This window comes from Sceloporus occidentalis, unplaced genomic scaffold (genome assembly GCF_023333645.1).
Source record: "Sceloporus occidentalis isolate IW3139 unplaced genomic scaffold, rSceOcc1.0.p SCAF_70, whole genome shotgun sequence".
Classification (NCBI taxonomy): Eukaryota; Metazoa; Chordata; class Lepidosauria; order Squamata; family Phrynosomatidae; genus Sceloporus; species Sceloporus occidentalis.
Window position 1 is genome coordinate 2,324,345 of NW_028317050.1, and position 19,295 is coordinate 2,343,639.

Below are 19,295 nucleotides of genomic sequence, written 5' to 3' on the forward strand. Positions count from 1 at the left end.
TAACTTCCTACGTGAGCAGTAATGCCACGTCAAGGCTTCAACCCTAATTACTGACCATTCACACGCCTTTCATATCTCCATTCACTCACAGAAGCACTCACCATGCTTTCCATACATTCACTCACAGATGCACACACACCATTCTTTCCCCAAAGAAATGATGGTAAAGGGAGAAGAAAAAATCACTTTTACAGCAAAAATAAGTTTTGCAGTAAAAATGCAAGGCGCTCCAGGGATGATATGGTTACTCACGTACCGCACAGGCTAAATGGCTGATTTTAATAATATTTGCAGTTCATCAGGATTTCAAAAATTGCCTCCCTCTACCGTTGGCTAAATTTAACCCCATGATCAAAGGGATCATAGGATTAAAAATTAGTATCGGCCATTTTTAAAAAGGGAATGTGACTTTTTATAGCTATATGATCGCTGTGGTAACATTGGCTACCACAGTGATCATTTAGCTAGAATACTTAAACTACTTTATGTTTAAATAATTTAATTTGGGGGTCTCTAGGCAATTTTGATCTTTTTTTATCTGCCTTTACGGACCCAAATCATTTTTTTAATATTTTTATTTTTTTAACTTAATATTTTTTATTCTTTTTTTACAATCTATATACCTATCAATCTATATAAGGCGATTACCTTTCCAATGGTATATGTTGGGGGTATGTAGCTGCTTAGATGCCTGAGATACAGGCATCTAAGCAGCATGCCCCCATACCTCTTTAACTGACAATTGTCAGTTGTTAATAAAGTTGCGCGGTGACTGGGCAGATCGGGTGGCCCCGGTGATGCCCTTCAGTGTGAGGGGCAGATCGCCGGGGTAGGTGGTGATGGAGGTCCACAGACCTCCATCAAGGTAAGATAGTGCTAGTGACGGCATGGTGCCGTCGTTAGCACCTGACTGGGACTGCTAGCGACGGCACCATGCCGTCGTTAGCAGTCAAGGACTGTCCTGGGTGGTTACAAATTCGGCGGGGGGGCAACAGGGGGGGCAAGGAATAACCTAGGGGGGGGCAATTGCCCCCCCTTGCCCCCCTGTAGCGACGCCACTGATTAGTAGAGACCCCAACCAGAATGGATGCCTGTCTAGATCTGGTAATAACTAACAATGAGGAACTTATCTCAAACAGTAAAGTAAGAGAACACTTGGGGAATAGTGACCATAACATGGTTTCATTTAAGATTAATTCCAAAAAGCAAATGGGTAACTGCTCTACCAAAACACTTAATTTCAGAAGGGCAAACTTTGACAGGCTAAGGTCCACCATGGAATGTATAGACTGGGATGGATTGTTCTCTGGGTTAAACACAGAGGACGAATGGAATACCTTTAAGCACATATTGCAAAGTTACACATCCCAATATATACCTATGTGAAACAAATACAAAAGAAACAAATCAAAACCAATGTGGCCTACCTGGAAAGTGAAACAGGAAATAAGGAATAAACAATTGGCATTTAAGCATTAAGCGAGGGGTCGGTAGTATCATTTATGGCATACAAAGATGCCAACAAAGCCTGCAAAAAGGAGATTAAAATGGCTAAACTAGAAAATGAGAAACTTATTGCCAAGGAAAATAAAACCAATCCCAAGAAATTTTTCAAGTATGTGAATGGAAAAAAGTTAAAGGTAGAGAATGTTGGTACGTTATTATCTGAAACTGGAAATTTGGTTAGTGAGGACAGAGAGAAAGCTGACATCTTAAATGCTTTTTTTTTCTTCTGTTTATACCAAGGAAGAACAAATGACGGAGCCCCTGCTGGCTAATTTTAAGGGACCGTTGCGGCAAACATGGGATTGGCTGACACAAGAAAAAGTGCTCAAGCAATTAAATACTGTTAAGGTAGACAAGGCCCCTGGACCGGATGGTATACACTGAAGGAACTAAGCCTAATTCTGACCCAACCGCTATTACTAATCTTTAGGGATTCTTTCAGCTCGGGCATAGTTCTATTAGATTGGCGCAAGGCAGATGTTGTGCCCATATTTAAAAAGGGATCAAAATCTGAACCGGGCAATTACAGGCCAGTAAGCTTAACATCGGTAGTGGGGAAATTATTTGAAGCGTTGCTAAAGGTATACATTTAAGATCATATCTTGAACCATAATCCAATTAGTAGTAGTCAACATGGATTTGTGAAAGACCGGTCTTGTCAAACCAACCTATTAGCATTCTATGAAGAAGTTAGTAAAAATATAGACCTGGGGGCGGCTGTAGATGTGATTTATCTGGACTTTGCCAAGGCGTTTGATACGGTTCCGCATAAAAGGCTACTCTATAAATTAACAGAATTAGGCTTAGGGGCAAATGTCTGTATGTGGATCAGAAAAAGATAGAATGCAGAGGGTTGTTGTGAATGGATGTTTCTCAGCCTGTACGCAGGAATTAAGTGGAGTGCCTCAGGGGTCTGTCCTCGGTCCTCTTCTTTTTAATTTATTTATAAATGATCTCCGAAGCTGCATTGAGAGCCATGTCACAGTTTTTGCTGATGACACAAAATTAGGCCGGGTAATTCAGACTAATCTTGATGTTTCTTCATTGCAGGAAGATTTAGACAGAGTTGGGGACGGGGCGTGCAAGTGGCAGATGAGGTTCAATATAGAGAAATGCAAAGTTATGCATTATGTTAAAAATAATAAAAATGCAACCTATTCTTTAAATGGAATATCCTTGGGGGAAACTACCAATGAGAAGGATTAAGGAATAACTGTTGACAACAGACTTGACAACAGTGCACAATGCCAGCAAGCAGCTGCAAGGGCCAATAAGGTTTTGGCATGCATAAAAATAGGTATTGATTCAAGGAAGGAGGATATCATCTTGCCTCTTTACAGGTCATTGGTAAGACCTCACCTTGAATATGCGGTACAATTCTGGGCACCGGTCCTTAAAAAGGACATTATGGAATTAGAAAAAGTGCAAAGGAGGGCTACTAAATTAATAAGGGGATTGGGAGATACTAGTTATGAAGAGAGACTAAAAAAGTTAAAATTATATACACTGGAAAAAACGGCATCTCAGAGGGGATATGATAACGTTATACAAATATATGCAGGGCCAATATAAAGAGCTCTTCGGTGACCTGTTCATTAACAGAAATATACAAAGAACAAGAGGTCACCCTCTGAGACAGGTTTCATAGACGACAAAGGAAGGGATTCTTTACAGTGAGGACAATAAAGGTATGGAATTCACAGTGTTATCTAATACATTAGATACCTTCAAAAGGGGCCTCGATATTTTCTTAGAAAGGCATGACATACAGAGATATAAATAGAATAACATTAATATTTTAGAGTTTCTTGATCCAAGGATGCGATTGCCTCTTGGAGTCAAGAAGGAATTGTTTTTCCCCTGATGGCAGAATTCGATTTAGCTTAATTAGGGGTTTTTTGCCTTCTTTTGGATCAAGAATAGGAAGGTTAGGTAGAAGGGTTGAACTTGATGGAATTAGATCTTTTTTCAACATTATGAACTATATAACTATGTAACTATGCTCCTGAGGGTTATCCCGTGCCTGCATACCAGAGCAGTGTCTTCTCTGGATTCTGGAAAGTGTAAGGCTCTGTCTTATTGCTATCTATATCTGTTTTTGTTCTGTGTTTTTTTTGGATGTTTTCATTTTGTATGCATAGTTATCTCTTTTCTTGTGCATAAGAAAAATGTGTTACTGTACAACTGCTAGTCAAGGTAGGAACCTGTATATGCTGTTTGTGATGATAACATATACATAACAGGCATTTTTCTAACCACACAAAAAAATGGTTATATTTATATACCTTTACATTTAGATATGTTTATATACCTTTGCCATATTCTGCAGTGCTATACAAATAGGATGTAGGTAGTGTGTCAAATAAAAATCTGCAATTACAGAAACAAAACATATTGTGAAAAAGTGGATGTCTGGAAGATTATAAAGAGGAATAGAGAAACTTCTAGATGCAAAATGACATGTAGGCGGAATGGCTGTATGATAGAAAGGATACAATGATACAATGTGTAGCCCCCCTTGTGTTGTAGTTAGAAAACTCCTAATAGCTAGAATTTTTATCCATCTTTTAGCACTTACAGACTAATATTACAAAGTCTTCAAATGTTCTTGCTAGTTTTTGGGGTGTTAGGAGACTATTTTACACACACACACACACACAGTACACATCCATGCTCTCTCTCACACACACACACACACACACGTACACATCCATGCTCTCACACACATCCATGCTCACACACACAGTTACACATCCATGCTCTCATATACACACAAGTACACATCCATGCTCACAGACACAAGTACACATCCATGCTCACACACAAGTATACATCCATGCCCACACACATACACACATCCATGATCTCTTACACAAAATACACATCTATGCTCTCACACGCAGACACACACACACGTACACAGCCATGATCACACAAACACCCACAAGTATACATCCATGGCCACACACAGTATTATTATACCATTTAAAGTTTAAATGGGTAAACATATAAACAAAGAAAGTGAAGCCAGGTAAGAACCATTCGGCCCATCCAGCCTGCCCAACGTCTGAATACATTCCTTAGTCCCTGGCCTTATCTTTTATCTAGCTTATCCTTATGCTTATCTCATGTTTGCTTAAACGCCTTCACCGCATTAACATCTACCACTTCTGCTAGAACTCTATTTCATGCATCAGCTACCCTTCAGTAAAGTAATATTTCCTGGTCTATGTCCTCTTGTTGTGGTAGTATTTCTCCTTTTAAATAAATTCTCTTCATTTATCATGTTGATGCCCTTTAAGTATTTAAATGTTTTTATCATACCCCCCCCCCGTCATGTCTTTCTTCCAGGCTATATATGTTAGGATCCCTTAACCTTTTCTGGTAAGTTTTATCCTATAATCCATTAACGATTTTAGTAGCCCTTCTCTGAACTTTCTCCAACATATCTATATCCTTCTGGAGATAGGGTCTCCAGTACTGTACAGAATACTCTGTATAATGGCATGAGCACTTCCCTCTTTCTACTGCTAATACCTCTCCATATACAACCAAGCATTCTGCTAGCATTTCCTGCTCTATTTCATTGTCTGCCTACCTTTGAATCCTCTGAAATAATTACCCCTAAATCACTTTCCTCACACGTTGAGGTTAGGACAGTATCTAATATTTTATACTCTGCCCTTGGGGTTTTATCCCCTAGGTGCATTACTTTGTATTTTTTCCACATTAAATGCCAGCTGCCCAGCTCTGACTATTTGTTCAGTTTACCTAAATCATTTGCCATTTGGCTTCTCCCTCAAGCAAAATCAGTCCTGTTGCAAATTTGTGTGTCATCAGCAAAAAGACATGCCTTACAATCAAGACCTTCTGCAATATCACTAATAAGAATATTAAAGAGAATGGGTCCAAGTACAGATCTCTGAGGTACCCCACTGGTAACAAGACCTTTCTCCGAATATGCTTTGCAGGTTCAAATACAAACACACTGTTGGTATATTTATAATATCACTTCTCTGCTGCTGTGGTGCACAAACTGGGAACTACAGAAAGCAACCACTTGGAGAAATACAAGCCCTTACTATATTATGCAATATAAATTGCTTATATGTTTCAAAGGTAGTGCTACCATATGTGCAAGTTGGTCAAATGCAGGCCCAGAGTGGCCTATCAGATGGCTGCGCATATCTAGTTGTTAGCCTCACCTATGATGACATGCGAGTGCCAGGGCTGCCTGGTGATTGCCAGTCCGGCCCTAGTCCCTGCTTTGAGAATCTGGGAAGGGTGAAACCGACACGTCAAAGCGCTATGATACTATATCTTAAAAAAACAAAACGTGATCACAAGTATTTTTTAGCTTATGTATAATATAATTTTTTAAATATAACCTCTTAAATATTGCCACTTGAGGTCCTGACAAAAAGCTACACTATCTAGCCCCTGCTGTGTTAAATTCCTGGAGCTATATAGCATCAGAATAAAAAAAAATACAAAACATCATTTAATCTGCCCCTGGTGTTAAAAGTTTCTATGCTTCAACAGCCCATAGCTGCACAAAAGTAAGATAACTACAATAATACGTGATCAGTTTTAAGGTAAAGGTTATCAGGGTTTGCTATGAGCTTATGTCGGTTTAATAGTTAACACAATAAACTTTTGTTTGACCTTGGAGTTTGAGGAAGATAGTGAGAATGTATATATATGAAGGTGGGGGTTTAATGAGAGGGTGTTGCTTAAATGTTTTTAACCAGGACTTTATAAACATCCACCCCTCACTTGGCCTCATTCCTCTTCTTTCTTTTCTACTAGCTAGTTCACTCTTTCACTCAAAAACTTCAGCTTTTGCCTTCAGGAATCCAACTCCAACTGAGTAATCCATCTGCTTTAATACTACTTTAAGAAGTCTGTAAGGTAAGACACATTGTGTAATGTTAGCGTTCATGGTCACTGCTTTGCTGAATACTTTTTCCTGTCTAGGTACAATGTTTCCAGAAATAGATACAGACTTTATTCTGCAAGAATTATACAATTTTGACAACCCATTTTGACTACAATGTCCCTGCAGGGTGCAGTCTCTCCTTCCAGCACTAGAAGTGAGGACGAGACAGAGAAATACATCAAAAGCCTAATAAATAAACAGGCATGGGGATTACTCTGAAATGAAGATATTTTAAAACATGCACAATGGTAGAGCAGATATAGATATAGATAATTTAGGATCGTATTTATACCTCCAAAAAGTTCAATTTTGTGTGAGACTTTTGGGGCTTTTACTAGTATGTACGTAAAAATGTTTATTCTGAATAGGTTATATGCTATTTTTCTAAGAATCATTTTAGATAAATATATAAGAATGTAGCTGGTATTTAGCTGATCACTATACCTGAAATCCATGATATATTAACTGTGATTTGTCCAACTCAATTCCTGAAATTAAAATGAAAGCAATAAATAGATCCCTGTAAGGAAAAGAGTATACAAATATGTACGTACAAGGTAAATCTTCAATACATGGACTGTTGGGGGGGGGGCTTGTGCAAGTGGGGCATTAGCCCCAGTGACAAGGGCTCCCGCTTGCTAAAGTGTGATTTTTATGTACACCTATATTGTATAAAAGAAATACAAGACTTGTTGTGATGGGTAACATGGGAACTCAGATGGAAGCCCACTTTGGGCATGGCATGCCTCTGCTGCAACAGGGGCATTTGCATTGTATGATCAGTGATTAATGCCTGAGGAAGGGACCTAACAACTTGGTCTCGAAAGCTTGCAATGAAACTCTCAGTTAGCCAATAAATGGTATCATTTTAACTATACTTTTCTCCTATGATCAGTAATGGCAGAGTAAGCCTCTACTTCCTGTTATGTGACGGAATTAGCCAATAAGAAGCGTATTTTGCAGTCACCTGCTGAAGACAGTAAGAGTGGTTACTGGCTTGTAAGAAAAAGGCAGGGTTACTGTATCAGCCAAGGGAATGCAGCTACTGAAACTAAGACAGGGTTTCATCTGTTTTTTAAGTCATTTTATATGTGTTTTTGTATTTATGTGAGGATATCTCTGTGTAAATGCATGTGGTTGTATCTATTAAGTATATCTGTGTGTACGGTATAGTCTATGTATGAATATATGTGCCCTATGTGTTTTTATGTGTGGCTTATGTTAAGAAGCACAAGAACAAATGATAATGATTTATTTTAATACCGGCTTGTCTGATGGATACATACATTTATTATGTAATTTGGTATATTCTGATTCCTGTTGGGCATTGCCAATTTTGGGTCCATCTTGTTGTTGTTATGGTATATATGCCTGAAGAAGAGACCTAGACAGTGTTAAAAGCTTTGTAATTCATTATACGTCAGCTAGTCAATAAAATCTTTATCGAATTTGCTTTCACTCTTTCTGTGGCTAACACAGCAGTACAACTCTATACTGTTATTATAGTGTGTGTGTGTGTGAGTAAAATTAATCTTTGTGGATTGACGTTTTAAAGTCACCAACATATTTAAGAATTTTACTTAAATAATTCTAACAACCCCGAAATAAATTAATGTTTACACATCTAGGATAGGTACCCATGTCACCAAAAGCTGCATGTGGCAAGGACCTTGCCATTCATGAGGAACTGTTCACATATTGATTGGGAACCAAATTGTTCAGTTTGCTCATAGTCTGCACAAGAAAAGATTATAAATTCCTTTGGTGCATATTGCAGACTGTTTATAGATCTGTAACACTAGAAATGTTTGCTTCAACAATGAATGGCAACACCACATATATGTGTTAATGACCTGTGTGCCACAAGGCCCAAGAGATCAGACAAGTTATAACCGCACTTCATCTGTACCAAAAGTCATCCTCCTTTAGAGGCTTTCCAACAGCAACCTATGTTAAATGAAAAGCAGAAAATTAATTGGGTTTAACTGGACAGATCAGTAAAAAAATGTGGTTGCTGTTAAAAAAGTACAATGCTTTTAAGTTAAGTTGTCATATAGGTGCAAGTTGTAAATATGCTGCATTTAAAAAATTTTTTTTTAGCTATTTAAATCCTTTTCAGATACCTAAGTATAGTAAATTTGACCATTAGTAAAAACTAACTCTCATACTCTCAGTAATATTTCAACATTGGCAATAACTGCCCACGTCTATGTTGATTGTGTACAAATACAGAGCGTAACTCCTGCACATGTCTAGAAGTGATCATTTTTACTGCACCTTATGGTGCACTCATGTTCCCATTATGTAGTGACTCTAGAAGGCCATATTTTTAGTCTTTAACACTATAACAGACATTTATGCCAGCCAGGGCTGTCTTAACAGCATTGTGGGCCCTGAGCAAAGCAATGCACTGGGGCTCCTCCCTCCCAAGAAAAAAAAAAAAACGACATGATGTGAGGATTAATAAACAGAAACAGAAGTATGCATATGTGGGTAAGGGGGAGAAAAAGCAGGGGAGGGCTATTTTGGCGAGCAAGGATACAATGTCGCATAGTAGATACCCACACACAAACACATACACACTGCCCATACAAACACCTGCCCATACACACACATATACACATACACTGCCCTTACACACACCTGCCATTCACACATATACACATACACTACCCATACACACGCCTGCCCATGCATATCCATATACATATACACTGCTCTTACATACGCATGCCCATACACACATATATGCACTGCCTTTATACACACATATACACATACACAGCCCTTACACACACGCACTGTCCTTAGACAAACAACTGCTCATAAACACACACTTACAAATACACTGCCCTTACACACACATCTGCACTAACCATATACACACAAATACACTGGGCCACATTTGATCTTACTGCATCCCTTTCTCCTCATCTTCCACCCCCCTTTCTCCCCATCCCTTACATTTCTCCCGTTCCATCTTCTGTCTTCCATCCTGTCATTGCCGCGCAATGTCTATCACTTCAGACCACGGCTTCCGAGCTGCCTAATCTCCAAGCGACGACAATCGATGCAGAGCACCAGTATATGACGTCGTATCCCAGTGCTCTGCATCAATTGCCGGTGGGTAGTGATTATGGAGCATGGCAGCTGTGGTCTGAAGTGACAGACCTTGCACTCCCCTAATGTTTCAGGGATGTCAGGCCTATGTGCCGGAAACAGCCTATGTCTGGCTTAGTATACAGTGATGGGGGTTGTGCTACGCAACTGTCAATATCTGTTACGCTGTACCACTATCAATGTCTGGCTCACTATATAGTGATAGGATAAGAGTGATAGGATACTAATTAATTTTTTTGGATTTCTAGCTTTTTCCAGTTCACATACAGTTTACAAATTTGTGAAATAAATATTCTTTTGTGGGTGTCTTTACATTTTAGTGTGTGAAGTGCCACACACAGGATCTGCCCCAGGTGCCAAATACTCTAGGTACACCCCAGGGTAGTTATATAGCAAGTTTTTTTAACAATTGACTCAAAATTTGTTAACTATAATGTTTGTATTCTAGAAAACACCTCAAAATGTTAACAATATCAAGAAAATACATGGAATTTAATGGAATGAGGCTGCCAGCAGTCATACATAATGAAGAAAGCTTAAACTATGCATGGAAAGAGTTTCAAACACGCGATGATGATGTTATTAATATAACATATCCCAAATCAGGTAAAATATTGATATATTCCTCAATTTACACATGAATTCTATAATATAATTCCAGCAAATAACACTGCCTTAGGATCCTATAAACATTTCCCAATCTACACATTTTGTTACAGAAACAAACCTCTAAGAACATAAGTCACCATTATTTAAGAAAATGCTGGGCTTTAACACAGACACAAAACAACATAATAAATGTCTGGTTAAAAAAATAAAATATATATATATATGTGCAATATATTATCTCTTTTCACTAGCTGTACTTTTATGGTAACAGAAGCACAGCATTCTACAATATTATAGATATATAATATCTAAGATACATGTAATACATGTAAAATGATGAAATTATATAATAACATTCATACGGAACAGCCTGGTATCAATTTTAATGGAGCCCTGCGGAAACCTGTGTTGTTCTTCCCTATACACTTTATGCATCCGGGCAGACAATACAAACAGACGTGATCACAAAAAACCCTGTTTTATAGGGCAACATACCTGTAGCGTAAACTATAGCCAAATTGCAATAAATGATGATGTCCCAGGGATACAAATATGTAAATACAGTATATTTAGTAGCATATAGACGAAATTATATATATATATATATATATATATACTGTATATATCTATATATCACACAAAGTAACATATAGTATACAGCCATACTATACTCACAATAATGCTTTCTGAAACATAGAAACAGCTTTATTCATATTAAAGGATAATTTAGTTAGTTAGAAATCCATTTGAGTATTTCTGCTCACAGTGACACACTGACAATACCTCTGCCTCTAATCACACCCTGATACAAAGGGGTCAGCCAGGTTATTGGTGCTGTGTGTGGGTCCCTGATGATGTTTGGACCCTGGACAGTTGCCCTTTTTGCCCTGTGTTTAACATGACCCACGCCTTTTGTATTGGAGGGCCTTTGTCATGTTTTTTGTTGAATATTCAACAAAAAACATGACAAAAGCCCTACCAATACTTGATAAGGCTGCATACCTTATTATTGCACTTTTTTCCAGGCACTACCTGGATACAAGAAATTCTAAGTCTTATTTACAGCAATGGTGACCCAACAACAGTAACAACAGAGTTAAGCTGGGACCGTGTGCCATGGATTGAACAGCATCAGGCCCGAAGCAAGCTTGAGAACAGACCCTCTCCTCGCCTTATTACAACTCATCTCCCTGTACAGTTCTTTCCAGAAAGTTTCTTTAAAACAAATGCTAAGGTATCTAAAAAATTAATATATGACGCATTACATTTTTCAACACATAATCTTAATAGGCTTGCCAAGTGGTTAGTATTAGGTCAGGTTGGCCATTCTTTTTTAAAGGTTAAGCCCATGTAAAAGTGTCCTCAGTAAGAGGAACACGCTCTCACTTGAACTTTTTTGTGGGCTTATCATATAACGCTGCTTGCTCCATTGACTGATCACTTGAGAATTTTTTATTTTTTTTTTACTTTTTTTGTTGTTAGGGAAGCTGACAATTGGGTTGTAATTTATCAGCAACATTCGCTTCTTATATATAAATTATGTATTACCTTAAGTCTGCAGATATATGGTAATTACTTTCCTTTTTATAGGCAATTTGCACAATCAGAAATCCCAAAGATGTTTGTGTTTCTCTGTACCATTTCTCTTTGATGGTTGAGTTCATGGAAATGAGGGAAAACTTCCAAGAATTTGTGAAATATTTTTTAAGCAAGGAAGGTAAGCAATAATTGTTTAAAAACATTGTTAAACGAGTTTTAAAAATTTACTAATTCAGCTTGAAATCTTATTTGGTTTATGACTTTTTCTTATGCATAGGATATTCATGCCTATCTGTCAGGACCCTTGGGGAAGAGTCCAACAGTCAAGCTAGATGGGCTAAATGGTTCATATCATATTCTTTGTTTCTATGTGTAGAAGTAGGCTTAGAAGGCCTGGGTCAGTTCAACCACATAACTTCACAGGTCCACAGTCATGAAGGTGAAAGCATACTTGCAGGATCAAAGGCAAGCCAAGAGTAGATGGCACAGGCACACACAGATCCAGGCATTGAAGCAGGCATGACAAGGCAAGGACTTATTGTTTTTCCCTTACGAAAAATTACTGCAGTTTTTTGGACATGAAAAAACTGCAATACTGCACATTTACTGCAGTATTACTCCACATTTACTGCAGTTTTACTGCATTTGTACTTCACTGTACTGCAGTTTTACTGCACTTTTTTTTTAATATTGCAAACCTACAGTTTTGTTTCAATGTTCCGCAGCTTTATTGCATTTGTACTTCCGTACAAAAATAACTGCAGTAAAACTGAAGTACAGTGAAGTACAAATGCAGTAAAACTGCAGTAAATGTGCAGTAATACTGCAGTGAAAGTGCAGTATTGCAGTTTTTTCATGTCCAAAAAACTGCAGTATTACTTCAGAAAAACTGCAGTAATTTTTTCGGAAAGGGTTCCCAAATTTAACCCACAACACATACTTTTTAAAATGTGCCCACATATTACACTCGTCCAGATATAGTAGGCAAAGATGGATACGATACATCAAGAAAAATGACATACACTATATTACTGCTAAACACTCAAGGTTTGACATTAAATTTAAAAACTTATGTGGGTATACTCATGCACCCCAGGTATATTAAGGCAAGGGCTTTAATCTTGACCCACTTTGATAGCTGAATTTTCTGGAAACAAGAGCGAATAGAACAATATTTGATGGGATCTTGTTAACCTCTTACTGACAAAAGTAAGTGGCAATTGTCCGGATACTGTGGTCTGTGGCACAGTAAGACCAAAATGCAAAAGGTTTCTTGAACAGCTTTTTAAATATATATATATATATATACATACATATACACATATATATGTATATATATATATATATATATATATATACATATTATAATTTTTTTAAAAAGGCAAAAGTGCACATTTATGCTCCAAGTAATCACAGGGATTTTACTGCAAGCTTATCCCAAAACATTAGTATTGCCAACATATCTTGAAAGAGTAGAACAGGCATGTTTTCCATTTTAAAATCTTCCAGCCTCTTTAAGTGTATTTTTTTATTATAATTATTTTACTTTAGAAACACTGGCAATCAGGGGAGGGCTGGCAGCCTAAGGCCTGAGGGGGCAAGTCAAGTGAAGTGGCTCCGCCCCCTCGCACTCACCTTTCACCCCTCACGCTGCTCCCATCACTATGCGGCCATCAGACTGCTGGAAAACTTATCTAAACGGCCACTGGGTGCTGATGCAACCGGCCGGAGCTACTTTAATCCTTTTTTTTATTTATTTAATATGCCGGATCGGCTTGCCATATTAAAAATAAATAAATAAAGTATTAAAGTAGCGCCGGCCGGCAGCATCAGCACCCAGCGGCCGTTTAGATTCGATTTCCAACAATCTGATGGCCGCATAGTGATGGGAGCAGCGTGAGGGGTGAAAGGTGAGTGCGAGGGGGTGGAGCTTTCACCCCTCACGCTGCTCCCATCACTTGGCGGCCATCACATACGGCCGCTGGGTGCCGCCGGCCGGCGCTGCTTTAATACTATTTTTTTTTCCATTTAATAGCCGATCCGGCTTGCCATATTACATTTTAAAAAAAAGTATTAAAGTAGTGCCGGCCGGCGGCATCAGCACCCAGGGGCCGTTTAGATTAGATTTCGCCCCTGCTGGCAATGCCAAGACAAAGGCCCAGTGTTATTGCTTCCAGTACTCAGTGCTATGGGGCTTATAAATTAATAAAATAAGCGATAAGTCTATTCATATGACACATCTACATAAAGTGGAGAAATTGTTCAATATAATTTGGGTAGAATTCTTCCACCAACTAAGAATTTTGAGTAAGAAATACTTCCACAAAGTGTCAACATTTATGAAAAAGATTTAAATGCAATTTTGTGTTTTTTTCAGCACTTTTTTGTGGCTGGTTTGAACATGTTAAGGGCTGGTTGAAGCACAAGGACAACCCTAACATTTTGTTTTTGTCATATGAGGACATGTTAAAGGTATGGAATAGCAATAAAATGTTGGTATGCATGACAATATTTAGTATAAAATAAATATAAATAAGTGGTTTTGATTCAAACACATAATGACTCACCAAATACATGCATATTGATGATGCCTGAGTAAGTTTTCTAACTTAAATGTACTTGAAGGTATGACCCAAACGGTGTTGCTATATATTAATGCATATTAAAGCACCTAGTAGGTAATTTGAAATGCATTTTCTGGTGATAAAAAAAATTACCTCTCGCCAGTTTTGGTTGCTCGATGCAGCAAATTACTCACATGAAACACTGAAATCAATGGAAATGCCAAATGTACTTGATGTGTGTGGGGGGTCTTGTCTTAATCTAGCGCAGAATTCTCATGGATTACTCTAGGCATTTTGAAAAAAAGCATGAATTATTACATTAAGGTGTGTATCAGTACTGGATTGCGCCCTTAATGGCATCTCAATGGTGAACCAAGCTGTGGGTAGATTTTCTAATTCCAGATTAACATCTCATAGTTTACTATTCAAATAGGATTAGTTAGTTCACTGCGCGTCCATTTTGGAAAGGCTGTTCCTGAATGAAGGATATCAAGAGAACAGCCATTAATAACCTTTTCAATCTAGTCCATACAGAGAGTAAAGCATAGCCAAAAATCCTTATTTTAAGCAACCATGGGGTAGGATCATTCTATTAGACTGATTCACACTTTTCCCCACAGATCATGTTCAGCCTTTCACAAACTCATACTCTGACCACTCTTAACCACACTGAGACACAGTAGTCTAACTGAAGCAAGCTTCTGCTGAACACTGTTCACCAGGCTCTTCATCACTGAACTTGAACTCACACACTGATCACCCTCAGCCAAACTGACAAACTCACATACAGTGGCAGCTCTGAACTACATAGGCCACACTCATGCTGACCATGCTAAACACATTACATTGCTGCAGCCTGCAAACACCGAGTAGTGCGTGGTAAAATGCCTAGTTATTTGCCAACCTGAGCGCAGGAATGGCATTCAGTAGGCAACAAATTACAAACCAAAGAACTGATATCCCTGAGTGACGCATCTGATGAAAGAGAAGAGTCTTATCGGAAATGTAATTTATTAACTCCACATACAGCAACACTTCATAGGATAAAGTAACTACAACAAACAACCTTGTATATGGAGCTGTCACTAAACAGTACATGTTGCTGGCAGCAGTCAGTTGCTGGCAGCAGTCAGTTGCTGGCAGCAGTCAGTTGCTGGCAGCAGTCAGTTGCTGGCAGCAGTCAGTTGCTGGCAGCAGTCAGTTGCTGGCAGGAAAGTACTCCCACTGAAAACACTAAAAAAAACTAAAAAAATGTTTCAGTAAACTTAAATACACATATTTATATATGGTATAATCTATATATTTTTATTGATGTTATCCTTTTTTTATTAAGAGCTAGCATATTCAGAAGTGCTACCGTTTGGGGAAAGTTTGTTCCTACTCAATTCCTTTTTTAATTCTTGCACTCTATTAACAACTGCCACTTCTGCTGGAAGGCTATTCCAATCATGTATCAATCACTCAGTTATGTAAAACCTGCCTATATTACACTGCCTATATTTACACTGCCTATATTTACACTGTTAAAATGTCCTGTATATGCTTCTAATATTTGGTTTGCTTAAATTTAGCTTGTTTTAATTCATTGTTTTTTGGTTGTTGTATTTCAGGATCCAAGAGGCAATGTTGTAAAAATTTGCAAGTTTCTTGGAAAGGATTTGGATGATGCAGCCATAGATTCCGTGGTGACGCATTCTTCTTTCAAAGCCATGAAGGAAAACCCCATGTCCAATTACAGTGCCGTGCCTGATTATCTATTTAACAAACAACAAGGCACATTTCACAGAAAAGGTATAGTAATAAATTGTTTAATGATTTGATTCTTTTAAAAGAACATATTGCAATGGCCTACAATCTATGTTAGGCCCTTTTAAATGGTATTACATTTCAATCTCTGGTTGCTTGCAGTTCAACTATCAGGGGATGACCGCAAAAGTGCCAATGCATTTATAATTGTAGATAAAGGAAAAATCATTAAAATGTTCACTTAAACTACATTTAAAAAAGAGGGTGCTATATAACATCCAAAACATATTACTTAAAAATGCTAATTGTTGAACACATTGTATTTAGAGAACTCCTTTAACTTTGACACGTGCCCGTGATTACACAAATTTTATATAATATCCTCACCATACTATGTTATCTCAAAAAAGCTAGCATCCTGTGTCTTTTTAAGTAACAAGGTACATTCATGACCCCCCATACGGAAATAATAGCATCTACAAACTATCTAGGATATGGCTTTTAAATTAATAGTTTTCATGTGTACTAATACATTCTTTATTTTTTATTTATTAAATTCTATCTTTTTCAAAAGGTGTATATATATATATATAGAAATATACATAGAAATGCTAATTAAGCCAGTTCATGACTAATAACGGCATCATAAAATGTCACAGGTCTATGGATGTTTAGAAACAAATCACAGTCATTTTTAGAATGTAAAGGTACCATAGGTTCTACAGACATTTAGAAAGAAGCCATACATTTTTTCAGTGACACAATATGGTTTTTGATCCTACTGAACAGATCTGTTAACCGATTAGGCTGATGTTTCAACTCTATGGCTCCCTAAGAAGAATGACATCAAATATATAGATATTAATATTAAATACAAACATTTTAATCATTGTAGGTGTCTCCGGTGACTGGAAGAATCACTTTACACCTGAACAAGAAGAAGAGTTTAACAGGATTTACCAAGAGCTTATGAAAGATATCAACCTTGACTTTTCATAAAAAGAGAAATTTAAGACATTATTCATTACATTTTATCACTGCACCAGCATTTCTTGACATATTATACTCAAAATGTCACCTTTTGGATTGTCTGCTATTTTGTTATATTTCATAAACCAGTATGTGATGTTATAATTAATAAAAATGTAAACCAAATACCATATGGAATAATGCTAGCTAGAATCTCTTTTCGTAGGCAAAACTTTAATTACTTTAGAAGTACACAGGTATATTTTTGTCTCAAACTGAAGTTTATGCTTTCATCAAAATTGGATTTCTAAAGCAAAGTACCTGTTGAGAATGAATTAGTATTGATAGATAAATAAAACTATAATTTATTATGTCCTCACATCTGTATATGTATTAGAATTTGTATATAACAATAATCATATGCATATTGTTCATATGTACATAGGAATATGAACCAGGGGAAATGGGGGAACAAATATCCCTGCAGAATTCTCATGTGAGGACAAATGTCAATAGCATCAAGGCATTAATTATTCCACCATCTTCATTATTTTCTGTGGTGAAGTTGATTAATGTCAGCTTCTGTCTACTTTGTCCATCATTCACCCCCTCCCCTTAATTGAATTGTCAATGCATGCAGGATTTGCTGAATAACTGCATGTCTTCGGTGGCTGGAAATATGAGGTCACTGCATGGAAATTGCATTTTCTTCTTGCTTGTCAATAGGAGTTATCACAGAAATAGACAGAGAAATGAGCATTATTTCAAGCCTTCTCCAAGCTCTATCACCTAGGCCGTCAAATACTAAACATGCAGCAACCCTGGAGGGAAAGTGAAGACCCATAAGGTGAAAGCCTTCATGTAGTCCACATTTTGCAGAATTGTACATAAAGTGACTACATTTTTTAATTGTGATTTAGGGACAGGGGTGTGGTTTTGGTAAGAATGTGGCATCAGCGGGGGCATAATGTTGTCCAAAGGGTACTTCTGAAAAACAGGTTGTTTACCCACTCACGCAAATTATATTGCCTGGGCATAAGCCTAGGGTGGAGCTTGGGTGCAGTTTTTGTTCTTCACCCCACCTGTAACTAAAACACAGGCACATAGTAACACACAAGCTTGCGCTAACACCCACTCACTCCATACACTTACGCATACCCACACACACTATCTCCCTCCTTTCCATTGCACCAATAACCATAGACTCACAGAATAAACTCCATACTGCTGGGGAAAATGTCACATATAAAATAATGCAATTGAACTAAATATAATAGCTTCATCTTATCATTCAAATGTGCATTTGATATATTCTAATATATCGGTGTAGGGCTCTGTATGTAACTAAGATTTCAACTGATTTTATGTAACTCCTTAGGGAGCAGGTAAATGGGACATACGTACGCTAAGAGAGGTTTTAAACACCACCACTTGTGTAGAACACACATGACCGCAGTACAGCACAAGGGATTATTTAAAGCTCTCTTCAGTTTCTGTCCTGTGAGCCTGCAGGGTTAGAAGTGAGGGGCCACATGACAGCTCATTTACCTGCTTCACACTTTCATTCCAGGACAGTGACTTCTGATTCGAGGGCTGTTTCAGGCAACCTGGGGCAGATGGTCACCCTAAGACTAGTGATTAGCCTAGGAGTTCACATACTTTTTCCAATATGGACAAGGGCAATACAATAATGTATGTGTTAGTAGTTAGAACACATGGTTTTTGTTCATTATTGTATCTTCATGAGGATCATATCATATTTATACGTAAATGCTGGGAATAACAAAAAGGGTTTGGGTTTACTTACTTTTTCTTGCCACTATATGTACATACACACACATGCAAACACCTTTCCAAGATGACAAAATTGGAGATTTAGTCGCCTTATATGAAGAAAATTTTTTTTTAAGTAGCCTTTAAACAGCAACATGATATCCACCAACAATTCAAAGCACTCATGGGTCTTGTATCAGTAATAGAATACAATTAATAATTCACAAATAGAAAATATTTTATTCACATAAAAAAGTTGTGGTCCCTCCGTGAAGACCTTTATCCTACATAATGCAAGTATCAACTTGCCTGAAAATAATTAACCCCTTAAGGACCGGGCTCATTTTTCGTTTTGTACCCTGTGGGACCGAGGCTGTTTTGACACTTTTGTGGTGCTTGTGTTCAGCTGTAATTTTCTCCTCACCCATTTAGTGTACCCACATAAGTTATATATTGTTTTTTTCAGGACAAGATGGGCTTTCTTCAGATACCATCAGATACAGATCGTATCATCTTATTTACTATAAAAA

At 37.6% G+C, this 19,295-nt stretch overlaps 1 protein-coding gene across 1 annotated transcript; it reads left to right on the forward strand.

Annotated features, from left to right (window-relative positions):
- The first annotated feature begins 1,547 nt into the window (after nucleotides 1-1,547).
- Nucleotides 1,548-17,022, forward strand: LOC149286339 (3-beta-hydroxysteroid sulfotransferase-like). Its single transcript, XM_089494243.1, has 7 exons — nucleotides 1,548-1,615; nucleotides 10,014-10,171; nucleotides 11,200-11,408; nucleotides 11,765-11,891; nucleotides 14,091-14,185; nucleotides 15,888-16,068; nucleotides 16,919-17,022. The coding sequence occupies exons 1-7, from the start codon at nucleotides 1,548-1,550 to the stop codon at nucleotides 17,020-17,022; spliced, it is 942 nt and encodes a 313-aa protein (XP_089350369.1).
- Nucleotides 17,023-19,295: the final 2,273 nt, after the last annotated feature.

Excerpts from the sequence above, each read along its gene's own strand:
- LOC149286339 (XM_089494243.1), top strand. The coding sequence starts at position 1,548 with ATGGCTAAACTAGAAAATGAGAAACTTATTGCCAAGGAAAATAAAACC. Across the intron at positions 11,409-11,764 it reads TCTTTAAAACAAATGCTAAG|GCAATTTGCACAATCAGAAA; the intron begins GTATCTAAAAAA and ends TCCTTTTTATAG. Across the intron at positions 11,892-14,090 it reads ATATTTTTTAAGCAAGGAAG|CACTTTTTTGTGGCTGGTTT; the intron begins GTAAGCAATAAT and ends TGTTTTTTTCAG.